Source organism: Nylanderia fulva, unplaced genomic scaffold (genome assembly GCF_048542155.1).
Source record: "Nylanderia fulva isolate GAGA-0341 unplaced genomic scaffold, ASM4854215v1 Scaffold6, whole genome shotgun sequence".
In the NCBI taxonomy this organism is placed as follows: domain Eukaryota; kingdom Metazoa; phylum Arthropoda; class Insecta; order Hymenoptera; family Formicidae; genus Nylanderia; species Nylanderia fulva.
Window position 1 is genome coordinate 4,260,410 of NW_028190698.1, and position 13,543 is coordinate 4,273,952.

Below are 13,543 nucleotides of genomic sequence, written 5' to 3' on the forward strand. Positions count from 1 at the left end.
TTATTCGGATTTGGGGTTAATAATTTGTTATTTGTTCAGGAAATTAATTTATTTCGCACTTGATGATATTTGGATAAAAAGAAGAAGAGAACAGCGCGCGCGATCAACTTTTAGAATATAGGTAATTATTCTTCGACTGTTTTAAATAGCAAAAATAGATATACGATTTTAAATTGTTCTTAGATATCTATACAGTTCGATCTTTACTTCATTTCTGTTGTTAAATTTGTTTATTAATTTTATATTATTGCTTTGAAACTATATTATATATTATTACAACTAGAGTTATTATTGTAGGATTTTATTCGGATTTGGGGTTAATAATTTGTTATTTATTCGGGAAATTAATTTATTTCGCACTTGATGATATTTGGATAAAAAGAAGAAGAGAACAGCGCGCGCGATCAACTTTTAGAATATAGGTAATTATTCTTCGACTGTTTTAAATAGCAAAAATAGATATACGATTTTAAATTGTTCTTAAGCTATCTATACAGTTCGATCTTTACTTCATTTCTGTTGTTGAATTTGTTTATTAATTTTATATTATTGCTTTGAAACTATATTATATATTATTACAACTAGAGTTATTATTGTAGGATTTTATTCGGATTTAGGGTTAATAATTTGTTATTTATTCAGGAAATTAATTTATTCCGCACTTGATGAATTTGAGATAAAAAGAAGAAAGGAACAGCGCGCGCGATCAACCTTGTTAAGAATATAGGTAATTATTCTTCGACTGTTTTAAATAGCAAAAATAGATATACGATTTTAAATTGTTTTTAGATATCTATACAGTTCGATCTTTACTTCATTTCTGTTGTTGAATTTGTTTATTAATTTTATATTATTGCTTTGAAACTATATTATATATTATTACAACTAGAGTTATTATTGTAGGATTTTATTCGGATTTAGGGTTAATAATTTGTTATTTATTCAGGAAATTAATTTATTCCGCACTTGATAAATTTGAGATAAAAAGAAGAAAGGAACAGCGCGCGCGATCAACCTTGTTAAGAATATAGGTAATTATTCTTCGACTGTTTTAAATAGCAAAAATAGATATACGAATAAATTAATACAAATTGTCGCTCGTATATTGAAAACAAAGTGATAAATCTAAGGCCAACTTATCGAGCTGAATATTCGAGATGTTCAGTCAACTACCATTTATTACATGTATAAATTATAAAACTACAGTCATTAGATATTAAAACTAACGCAAATTAAAATCATTCTAAACGTTTCGACCGCACGCGGTCTTCTTCAGTATAATTCTTGAAATATAAATTCATACAACTTCACATAATATCGGAATTTAATTATAATTATTCAGAATCGAGAGTCTTTGAGCAATTAACACGTGTTCTAATTCGTCATGTCCAACAATGTTCGCCTCGATATGATCTCTGATTTTTCTCATCATATCGAGGCGAACATTGTTGGACATGACGAATTAGAACACGTGTTAATTGCTCAAAGACTCTCGATTCTGAATAATTATAATTAAATTCCGATATTATGTGATGTTGTATAAATTTATATTTCAAGAATTATACTGAAGAAGACCGCGTGCGGTCGAAACGTTTAGAATGATTTTAATTTGCGTTAGTTTTAATATCTAATGACTGTAGTTTTATAATTTATACATGTAATAAATGGTAGTTGACTGAACATCTCGAATATTCAGCTCGATAAGTTGGCCTTAGATTTATCACTTTGTAATAGATATACGATTTTAAATTGTTCTTAAGATATCTATACAGTTCGATCTTTACTTCATTTCTGTTGTTGAATTTGTTTATTAATTTTATATTATTGCTTTGAGACTATATTATATATTATTACAACTAGAGTTATTATTGTAGGATTTTATTCGGATTTGGGGTTAATAATTTTTTATTTATTCGGGAAATTAATTTATTTCGCACTTGATAAATTTGAGATAAAAAGAAGAAAAGAACAGCGCGCGCGATCAACCTTGTTTAGAAGGTATAAGAATCTTCTCTCGACCGTACTGGTAAATATTATTTATTTAATCACAACGTTTCGACCCTTTTTTGAGTTCTTTTCAAGTGTTCTGTAAAAACAAAAATAAAATCATAAATTTAAGATGTCAAGAACGAACACAGTGTCGGTTTGACAACACGTCAAGCCTCTTAGAGGAGTTATTGGAGACTTGTTTAGAATAATAAAGTCGGAGTCACAACGAAAAGTTGATATAATACATATACGAAACGACGAAAATTCGAATAATGTAATGTAAAATATAACCGAGAAAATAAAAATATCCTACATTATCCCATCATCGATTTAAAACTGTCACGCGTAGCTTCAAATATTAAAAAAATTAATACACGATTTTTAATTACTCTTAGATATCTATAAATAAAAATATCCTACATTATCCCATCATCGATTTAAAACTGTCACGCGTAGCTTCAAATATAAAAAAAATTAATACACGATTTTTAATTACTCTTAGATATCTATATAGAAAATTATTATCTATATACAGTTCGATCTTTGCTTAATTTCTGTTATTAATTTTTTCATTTTATATCGTTGCGTTCAAGTTACTACAATTACAATTATCATTTTTATCTCATCATCGATTCACGAGTAACTTCGAACAAAAATTAGTGCATGAAAGTGAAAAAAGTTCGAAAGTGCGTTCCATGTCGGTCGCACGGAAATGTTTTATGTATATCACGCCGTTAAACGAGAAACGATCGCATCCGTCCGACTGTGAAATCTTTTTTTTTTGTTCCTTTTTTTAAACCACGCGCAAAGAGATAGACTTACACTTTATCGCGTATACCGTATATAAAACTTTCAAATTCGTTTTCGTGTTGCACACATTGTCGTCCGAACGCGTGCAATTTGTGTGGTCTTGACCGATCGATCAATCGAATCGAATCTTTTATGCTTATCCGAAATCGAGGACACGTAGGAGCTAGCGCGATGCACGATAGCGAAATATGGTGGCTGGAAAGAAAAGAGGAGGGAAAAAGGTTGAGAGATGAAGAGATCGGGTCCAGCGAACGCGAGATAGCTGGGTCCAGGTCGGGTTTACTATTTGAAATTCAAATGGGGCCTCAAAAAGATTTGAATCCTGCTGCGCGCAATCAAAGATGCACCACTGTATCCTAAATCTCGTCGATCTCTTTGCATTTCACATACATCTTCCTCGTGAGAGAAACCCGGAGATTTCGGATAGGCGCGGTCGATTGCATCGGATCGTTGAATCACGTGCTTTGTTTTTGGTAAGACAGATTTTTGAATTGCAAATTAAAACGCCGGAACGCGTATGCTTCGAATTTTGATGTATAGAGTAGCCTTCTTCTAGAGAAAACTCGAAGGGAGAAAAAGACTTTTTCCTGAGTATTATTTTTAGAAAAATGAGAAGGCAGTTCGAGAAGGTGTCATATAAAAAATATAAATTAAGTTCTAATTACGAGGACCTAATTTTTAACGAACTGACAGATAAACACTTTGTCTAAAATAATTTATTCCGGTTAAAAGCAATATATCCTTCTTGAGTATTATTTTAAAACAAGAAGGGATAATTCAAGAAACGTGTCGTACAAAGAATATAAATGGTGTTCTAATTACGAGTTTTTGACAAACTCTCAGATAAACGCTTCAGAATAATGGAAGAAATATCAAGGGGATGATTGTCTAACGGTAAAATAATTCATTTTGATTAAAAGCGATGTATTCGTGCGTGTTCGGAAGATGAAAAGTGAAGAACACTCGGCTGTTGCGTTCCACCGAAATTTCTGTGATATCTGTTTAAGTTTAACGCATTGATCGTCAAGTAATGAGTACCTTGATCGGCAACGAACTCTGTCATCATATCTGATTTTAAAGATTATCATATCTGAACGATGGGTCGCTCTTACATTGTAACTGCACTACTAAGGTGCATTATGTCGTCCAATAAAGTTTTATAGCTACCTGACCACCAATCTCCATATTTCTCCTACTTGTTTCGTCGTTTCTTTTCTGGAATCAATTATAATAATTTGCATACTCCGAAACAAAATTGCTTATAGCTTCGCCGAAGATATTTCGCTTTTGCGATTGCTTCTTTTCTGACGAGGCTTGATTCGTTGGATCACCGTTATCGGTACAATACTCTTCATTTTTATTCCTTTAGAGTCCTTTACTTTAAAAGAACTCTTTCTATAAAAGCTAATTGTATATTTAAAAACTAATTGATTGATTGATTGATCAAATTGAAAAAATCAGAAGGTTAGATCCATCAGTAACTATTAAATAATATAAAATGTAAAGTCGTGCAATATAAAATAACACAGCTCCACACAAAAAATCGAAGTTTTGTTTGCAGAGACCTGACTCACCTTACTATATGTAATTAACCGTGCTGAGAAGAAAAACAAGTGCGTTATCATAAACGATTTCTAATATTAGAAGAAAAACAAGTGCGTTATCAGAAACGATTTCTATTGTAATATTAGAAGAAAAACAAGTGCGTTATCATAAACGATTTCTAATATTAGAAGAAAAACAAGTGCGTTATCATAAACGATTTCTATTGTAATATTAGAAGAAAAACAAGTGCGTTATCATAAAGAATCAAGAAACAATGGATAGAATTTAACATAACTTTCCTCTATTTTAATTCTTATTTTTATTTATTTATTCAACTTTTATTACTCGTGAGAGACAAGGGAACTCACGTAAATAAAGCATCCCAAAGGAAACAGAAGCCTGCTACGTCTACGTCGTTGTTCCTGAGTTCGGTAAAATGTAAATACATGGACCTTAGATGGCCACACGATTATTCGATTATTTGGTTATGGGGTTTTAAAGTTATGAGATTGTGAGGTTGATGGGATACATGATTATGGGGTTTTGTTTAAATTTATATTGAATTTTATGATTTTTAGCCTATTTTTTAAGGTTAAAAAAACCTGTCGTGATGGGGTTATTTGGACTCCGGATTCGGTTTCAGCACGCTCGATTACATATAGTAAGATGGGTCAGGTCCCCGCAAACAAAACTTTGATTTTTTTTTGTGGAGCTGTGTAATAGTTCACATACATATATAGATGTACATATATCAAAGTTGAAGAGTGCATACGCTCTTCTGTGATCTCAGCAATTTTTTTTATGAACGATCAGTATATCAACAAGCCTTCTCTCAATTTCAGCTGTTGAGGAAGGAATTATTCGACCGGTGGTTGCTCGGAAGCATTGTATAATGTCTGAAAAATCAGCAAGTCAATGCGTGGGCTAGAGAATAGCGTCGAGCATTTAAGGAAAAAATTAAAATCGGATTTGTAAGAGAAGGCAACTTATTACATCCAGTGTCGAAAGACACCGAGAGCCACGCAAGACGGAACGCAACTGTCAGTTAATTAAACGGAAGTACTTAACATTGAACGCATCTTTACAGGGGAGCTTATGTACTGAGCAGCTCATTTGACAAAGTGTCTTTATGTATATGGATGAATCGTAATTTACAATTATATAACATCTTTGTATCTAAATCATGGACCATAGGCTTCAATTTTTTTAAGAATATCAAAAGTATCAAAAAGAATGTCGAAATAAGCAAGATAGTCGGTATTTTTGTTGTTTATGAGAAAGCTAACAAGTTAGGACTACTTATTGCAAAAATTAATAAATGATCTAAAGAGATCACTTATGGAATTTTACATCAAAATGTATGCAAATAAAATTATATACGAAGTTATCTTATCCATTTATGCAAACTAATTTTTTTTTTAATTATAAATTAAATTTCAACAGCTTAATTGTATTCGTTAGAAGAATGATTCAGCATGACACTCTTACGTCGAGTACATAAGAAATTTTCGTTTCACAATACATATAAACATATCTTGTACAATAATTAATTTAACACTTAATTGTTATGTGAATTTGCATGTTAAAATTAGAAGTTTGCGATAAATATTAGTTTTCTGACAAAAAATTGTTTTATTGTCATATCTGAGACCAAAAAACATAAATCTAAAACATTTGGTACAAAAATATAAATGCAAAGGTATGTATGCACTTAAAGTTGTATCTGAAAAGATTATAGAATTTATTATTTGTATCATATGTATAATGATACAGCGTTCGCCAAGCGTTGAAGTCTTCATCAGACAAGCGTTTCTATCACTATTTTTGAACTTACAATACAAAACGACGTAATATAATATATTATATAAACTATTATTACTGTTTTAACATGTTATATAAATTAAAATAATATGTTTTAAATAATATGTAACAAAACTTTAAATTTGATTATTATTTTTGACAGTTATCAGCTGATTTCTGTTAAAAAATATTAATCGAGGATGATGTGTTATAACATATTATTTACAACATATTACTGAATATTTAAAAAATTACGAATTATGTAATTGATAGAAATAACTATTAATAGAGTTAAGTTTTTAAAATTGCATCGCGCAAATTTAAATATCCACGTTCGTACATGCAAGAAAGCGCTTTAAATCACTCCGTATTAATATTACAATACGATTACTATATAATTTGTCACGTGTATGCTAAAAATAGCTTACAATGCTTAAAAAAATACATTTTAAATATCGTAAGCTATTTTTAGAGTATGTACACGTGACAAATCGTATAACAATTAATAAATGAAGAACATAAACATTGTTAAAATCGCATCGCACGAAGGAAAGCACTAAGGGAAATTTTCTCGCATGTACAATCTTACGAGCATGAGTATATAAGTCCGTGCGGTGCGATCGAACAAATTTCTGTGTCTCAGTTACTTATTAAGCTATTATTAAGATAAAATAAAATAAAATAATAATATAATATGTTTTAAACGTGTTATAATATTTTAAACTCGATTATTATTTTTGAGTTACAGTTATCAACTGATTTCTGTCAAAAAATACTAATTGTGGATAAGATATTATTTAAAACATATTTTAATATTTTACATATTATTTTAAAATTTAATTAACAAATTAACGCTTTATTAATAATTTTTGGCAAAAATCAGCTGATTAAAGCGTTAATTTGCTAATTAAATTTTAAAATGATATACTTAATTCGACGACACTGGCTTCAATATGATTGATTTTAATAAATTTTATTTGACGTTTTGACCATGCGGGATGTGGTCCTTTTCAAAAAATTTATAGAGTGTTCTGGAAAGGCAATATAACCAGCATTAACAAAATAGGATACAGCAAGAAATTACATTATAATTACGCTCTATCAATTTTTTGAAAAGGACCACATCCCGCATGGTCGAAACGGCAAATAAAATTCATTAAAATCAATCATATTGAAGCCAGTGTCGTCGAATTAAGATTATTACCCGTGTTTTAACATTCCTGGCGATGAGAGATCCAAACAAAATTTTTGATTGTTAAAATAATATGTTTTAAAAATTAAAATATGTTTTAAACATTTTTTAATTTGATTAATATTTTTGACAGTTATTAGCTAATTTCTGTCAAAAAATATTATTCGGGTAAAGTATTATAACATATTATTTACAATATTATTTTAATTTCTATAACACATTTTTCTTTTAAAATTTAATTTGCGAATTAACATTTTAATCAACTGATTTCTGTCAAAAATATTAATCGAGTTTAAATTTTATATAATTTTTTTAAGAATATTATTCTTTTTAATCTAAAATCGAAGAATGGAGTGTGCGTAGTACACGATTGTATTGTTCTAGTAAATATGAAATATTTATTGTCACACAACTAAATGGCTTCATTTAATCGAATAAAAAATGATGCGCATTATTTGAAGTTATTTACCCTTTACGTCATGTTTGCAATAAAAACTTTTTTTATATTTTTTCTTAATCTTTTTATCGCTGAAATTAAGTTATTGGGAATTTCCAGAGCTTATCTAAAAGTTATCGTAACAACTGTGAATAACACTTTCTCGATAATTTTCGGAAGGATCAATATAATCAGAGTATTAAATAAACAAACAAATATGTTTTATAATAAATACAGATTATATATCACATTCAATTTATTCTCGAAAAGATATAACTTCTCGCATGGGTATATGGCACAACACAAATTCTCTCACGCACACTTACACTTATCGATATTTGACGCGACGCAATAAAATGCCAACAATAGCTTTTCATCTTTTCGTCAAACCTGTCAATTATTCCTCTATTCATGCGACAAAGAACAATATAAGATTTCATGTGAATTCCACAGTCTTGTTCGCGCAGTAAAATTGGAAACATCGAAGCGTAAAGTGAAACGACATGATGAAGCATCTATTTTTATCGGTGCTGCGATATCTCGCGTTATTTTTTAACAAATTTAAATAATTTATTTTTCCATTCTTATTTTTCGTTCGCAAAAATTTAGTGGCGGCAATTTTATTATACATGCTTTGATTAAATATCGCGTAACGAACGGTTGTTGCAGGTGATACTTCCGTGTGTTGTGGGGGAGATATGTCTCAGACTCTTACGGAACAGACAGGAAACCAAGATCATCCAGAAGAAACCGGGACACGTTTGGCGTTGGAACGCGATCACCGAGGAATTCGAGCAGCTCGAGGCGCTAAAGTGGAACGACACTGCTTTCTGCAGCGTCAACGCGATAAACGACATGCGTGGAAGGACCCTCGTCGTCGATACGGATTTTGTAAGTATCAGGATCTCCGATCAGGACCCCTCGCTTGTCATTAACATCGTTTTTTCGGTCCGCGATAATCGAAACAGTACATCGCCCAAAGAAAAATATCATTTTAGATGAGTCCATATATCTTCATAGATACGAATAAGAACGAAGTGACGGGATTCATAGGAGATACCTGGACGGCATTGGAAGAAGCTTTGAAATTCAAGTTAGTGTCGTATTTGATACTTAATTATAATTAAAATATTTATATTCTCTTCTTTTTCTCAAAAAATAGGATATACATTTTTTAAATTAAAGGTTTATCCAAAATATTTTTTTATAATTGTGCAGAGTAGAGAGAGAGGTAAAATTGATCAAATTTTTCAACTTTTGAGAAAAAAAGAAAAAGTGACTACTTAACATATTTATATTCTCTTCTTTTTCTCAAAAAATAGGATATACATTTTTTAAATTAAAGGTTTATCCAAAATATTTTTTTATAATTGTGCAGAGTAGAGAGAGAGGTAAAATTGATCAAATTTTTCAACTTTTGAAAAAAAAAAAAGAAAAAGTGATTACTTAAAATATTTATATTCTCTTCTTTTTCTCAAAAAACAGGGTATACATTTTTGAATGATATATATAAAAGTTTTTCCGAAATATTTTCTATAATTTTGCAGAGTAGAGAAAGAGGTAAAAATTTGAGAAAAAAGAAAGCGAGTCACTATTACCTTATACCTGATGTAAGTTAACATTGACAGCGGACTCGTATAAAGTAGTTAAAAATATTCTGAATAAATTTAGATTCACGTGACAGCTATTGAGAATCAAATATCCATGTTGACAAAAGCTTTTTCACTCAAGAGATTATTTCGGGAGGCCAAGAAAGTACCCTCGCTTCCTTTCCCGCGTCGTACCTGTATATAGCCGAAAACAGCCGTAATATCATCTTGACGGCAATTTTATACGGACGATTTGCAAGACGACGCGTCTTCAAAGGGGTATGTGTGACGAAGCCGTACGTAGAACCTGCCCAATTTTCCGCGTACCACCCACACCCACGTCGCCGCGCCGGTGTGGGTCAAAATACTCGCATGATTCATTCGTCTAGACAGGTATAAGTATAGTATCAGGATGGAAGTATGGAACGCGCGGGAGGGAGAGAAGCGAAAGGGGTAAAAAAGGGTGGATGGGGGATGAGAAGAGGGAAGAGTGAGTGCGCGGCACCGTAATAAAGGCGTCTCTTCGACCAAAATGCAGGACGATTTACCGAAGAAAGACACGCGCCACCGCGACCCTGATGAATGGAGATACTGACGCACTGCTGATCGCCACGGCGATGCACTCGTACACGTCGAGTTATTACGCCTACAGCGTGCCGCTCACAACCAACTCGTAAGTCGAACATCCCAGCCAGCCACTTAATTTTTTCACCACCAATCCACCCCTTCTTCTCCAGAGGCCGACGAAGGGGTCGCGCGCGCCCTTTTATCGCGAGCTTTCGTTCGCGCGACGCTTTTTTTTCAACTTGCCGCGTTTACGCCGGTCGTTAACCCGTTCCGCTTAGTCCACCTATAGAGATGTATAATACGTCCCGCGATCGTATCTTGGTTAATGACTTTCTGATTTCGTTTTCTCTTCGCGTGGCGTTCCGCGAAAGCGATGGCAAGTTTTCGCATCGCGATCGTTATCCGGAGTAAATTTGCTTATCACGAATACGGTATACTGCATTAAGTCTGGTTATCATGGAGTATAGAGTCAAAGATCATTTCAATCTTGTGTAATTCCATGTAATTGTAATAATATAATCGTCGCACGATCTTCCGGAAACTATTTATATTTTCCAAAAAAGTCCCGTTTACAGATAATGATTAATTAAATTGCGTTCGCACATCTTTCTAATTGCAATTAATTATTGTTAAATTTTTCACCCTTAGATACAATCTATTTGTTCAGTCGGAGGGTGCGGTTATCACCAAATGGTGGTACATTAATATCTTCAGTCATGGTTTATGGCTAGCTTCTCTGATATCCGTTATTTGTATTGCATTCAGCATCATGGGAATATATCATGTAAAGAAGCTTATCTATATTAATTACGAAGAGTTCAATGATGAGCTTTCCACATTATCTTTCAATTTCCTGTACGTCTTAGGTGGCATGACTGGCCAAGGTAACGTATGGAATGTACATATTTATATACAGAATGTATCTGAATAAGTGCGACAAATTTTAGGTGATTCTTTGTCGAAAATTAAGGAAAGTTTCTTACATAAACATATATACTCTTATATTTCTCCCTGAGGTGAGAAGTTACACTTTTCTAAAGAGGGAGGTAAAAATTAAGTTTTTATTTTTTTCTCAAATTTTAGACAAATTAAAAAAATTAAAAGGAAAATATCCACAAGTTTCATTTTTTTAATTTGCTTGAAATTAAAAAAAAAAAAATTTAATTTTTACCTCCCTCTTTAGAAAATTTCACGGAGAAATATAAGAGTATATGTTTATGTAGAAACCCTTTTTAATTTTCGACAAAGAATCATTTCCTAAAATTTGTCGCATTTATTTAGATATACCCTGTATATATAAAGTTTTCAAAAAATTTTAAGAGTATGTAGTAAAATCGAATTATATATAATAAGTAGTATGTAAAAAATTACCATTTTTTGTACTTACGTATGTAATTAAAAAAATGCGTACAAATGAATGAATAAATAAACGATAAAATGCGACGAGTTGAATTTGTCATGTTTGTTATTTAGGGTTTCAGGAAATACCGACAAGTTGGCCTCTCCGATTAATAATTCTATCTTTTATGGTGATGGGGATGTTGTTGTCATGCGGATTCTGCAGTGCTCTTACCTCCGGTCTGGCGAATATAGGAAACTCCGTTCCTCTAGATAATCTCGACGACGTGGCGATGAGTAGGACACACACGCTTTGTGTCAGAAACGACAGCAGTGCATATCGTTATTTTACAGTGGTAAGTAAAAAATAGAAATAAAAAAAATGTATGAATGTAACGTGAATTTTTGCGCACAGCTTTTCAATTAAAAAATACAAATGAAAGAGATATTTCACGTGTCTTGGGAAATTTTAATATTCTACAGGATGGATCAGAGAAAGGTGAGCTACGAGCTGTATGGAAAGGATTGGTAAACGATGACTGCCCCGACATGAAGGACAGTGAGATTGCCGCTTCGATATTATGCCGTCCTGATTTCGCCTATTTGGAAATACCTGTCATGTTTCTGTCAATTTATCGTAAAGTTGAGCACAATTGCCACATAATACAACTGCCCGACACTTATTGGACCGTCAGAATGTCGTTTCTGCATGCCAGAGTAGCGCAACATCGGCGATTAATTGACACTTAGTGAGTATCATTTTTTTTAATCATTTTATATAACTTTAAATATAAATTTTGGTATATATATATAATAAAGATTTATTTGCATGTCAAAATAAAATCGATATTTATTTGAGAAAAAAATATTAAGTTATCGATGAGAGAATTTTTAGTCATTAAGAATTAATTAATTATTTATTGGCATTCTATTGATTATTTATTATATTGTATATTATATACGTAATTTGTAAATTTTGTTCAAATTGTTGGTAATAGTGAAAGAGAACTTCTTCCTCTCCAATTTGCCGAAACTTTACAATATTGTGTATTTTTGGTGCGTAAAACACAAATCTGTAAATTATTAAAATTGTCGCTCTTAAGTAAGAAAAAAGTTACAGTGGGTTCCACCCTCCCTCCGTAGAAGATTTTAATTTACATATTGTGTTTCACACACAAAAATAATATACAATATTGTAAAGTTTTGGCAAAAAAATCGGAAAATCCAAAATTTAAATAAAAATTAATGAGACTCACCAATACGATGCGCAACATTGAAGTAAACTCTGTAAAATATAAATAATGGAAATTATTTCAAGATGTTGAAAGAAAGGGTAAAATATTTGGGGGGCGGAATCTACTGTAATTTTTTTCTACTTAAGAGTCACAGTTTTAATTTACAGATTCGTGATTTACGCACAAAAATTGATAATACTTCACAGTTTCGGCAAAATCGAAGAAAACAATAAGCTCTCCTTCAGTATTAGCAAATTATTTATTATGCGATTATATATTATTAATTATATATTATTAATTATGGGATAGCTTAATGCGTATGCGTTCGGCCGGAATATTCAGACATCTTGAAAAAAAGTGGATCTCAGAAGAAACTTATAGACGATCTAATTATTATCTTCATTCGAACAGTTTCCACCCGGTGGACTACGTGCACATTCATTTAACTATTTGTTTGTTCTTCATAATGGTTATTATCAGTGTATTAATTTGCATTTTGGAAAACATGTGGTATAAATTGCAATGGAAGAAGATAAATTTTAATTTGATATTATTGGAAACATGCGTTAATAATTTAAATGCAACAAAGACACATCATAAAGCGAGATTAAGATATAAAAGATCACGTAAGCTCAACTCGACATTATCTGAAAATATAAAAAATCCTACATTTCTTCAGAACGTAACAGTGCGAATTAATCGATGGTAAAAAATATCGTATATTTGTGATTATTAATATCCTTGAATCTTATATTAATCTTACATCAACAATATTATCTCTATATTTTCGATAAACGAGATAATCCACACGAGTATTCCAAAGCTAATATCTCAAACCTGTCTTTAGTATTATAAAAAAATTACATGCACATATGGTATAATCAAAATCAAAATTTATTATAATAAACAATACTGTTTATCTCACTAATTAGTATCTTACATAATTTCTTGCACATAATTTCTTCAACTTAGAAAAAAATTCTCATTAAATAAATACTTTGGAAAATATTAATATAAATATAATACATAAAACATATAACAC

The 13,543-nt window shown here is 31.3% G+C and overlaps 1 protein-coding gene across 1 annotated transcript; it reads left to right on the forward strand.

Annotated features, from left to right (window-relative positions):
* Positions 1-2,970: 2,970 nt before the first annotated feature.
* On the forward strand, positions 2,971-13,376 carry LOC114940187 (uncharacterized). The gene is made up of 8 exons (XM_029314714.1): positions 2,971-3,150; positions 8,442-8,663; positions 8,771-8,865; positions 9,900-10,034; positions 10,577-10,812; positions 11,402-11,622; positions 11,750-12,015; positions 12,811-13,376. The coding sequence occupies exons 1-8, from the start codon at positions 2,971-2,973 to the stop codon at positions 13,208-13,210; spliced, it is 1,755 nt and encodes a 584-aa protein (XP_029170547.1). The 3' UTR covers positions 13,211-13,376.
* The last annotated feature ends 167 nt before the right edge of the window (positions 13,377-13,543 follow it).

Excerpts from the sequence above, each read along its gene's own strand:
- LOC114940187 (XM_029314714.1), top strand. The coding sequence starts at position 2,971 with ATGCACGATAGCGAAATATGGTGGCTGGAAAGAAAAGAGGAGGGAAAA. Across the intron at positions 10,035-10,576 it reads GTGCCGCTCACAACCAACTC|ATACAATCTATTTGTTCAGT; the intron begins GTAAGTCGAACA and ends TTTCACCCTTAG. Across the intron at positions 10,813-11,401 it reads AGGTGGCATGACTGGCCAAG|GGTTTCAGGAAATACCGACA; the intron begins GTAACGTATGGA and ends TTTGTTATTTAG.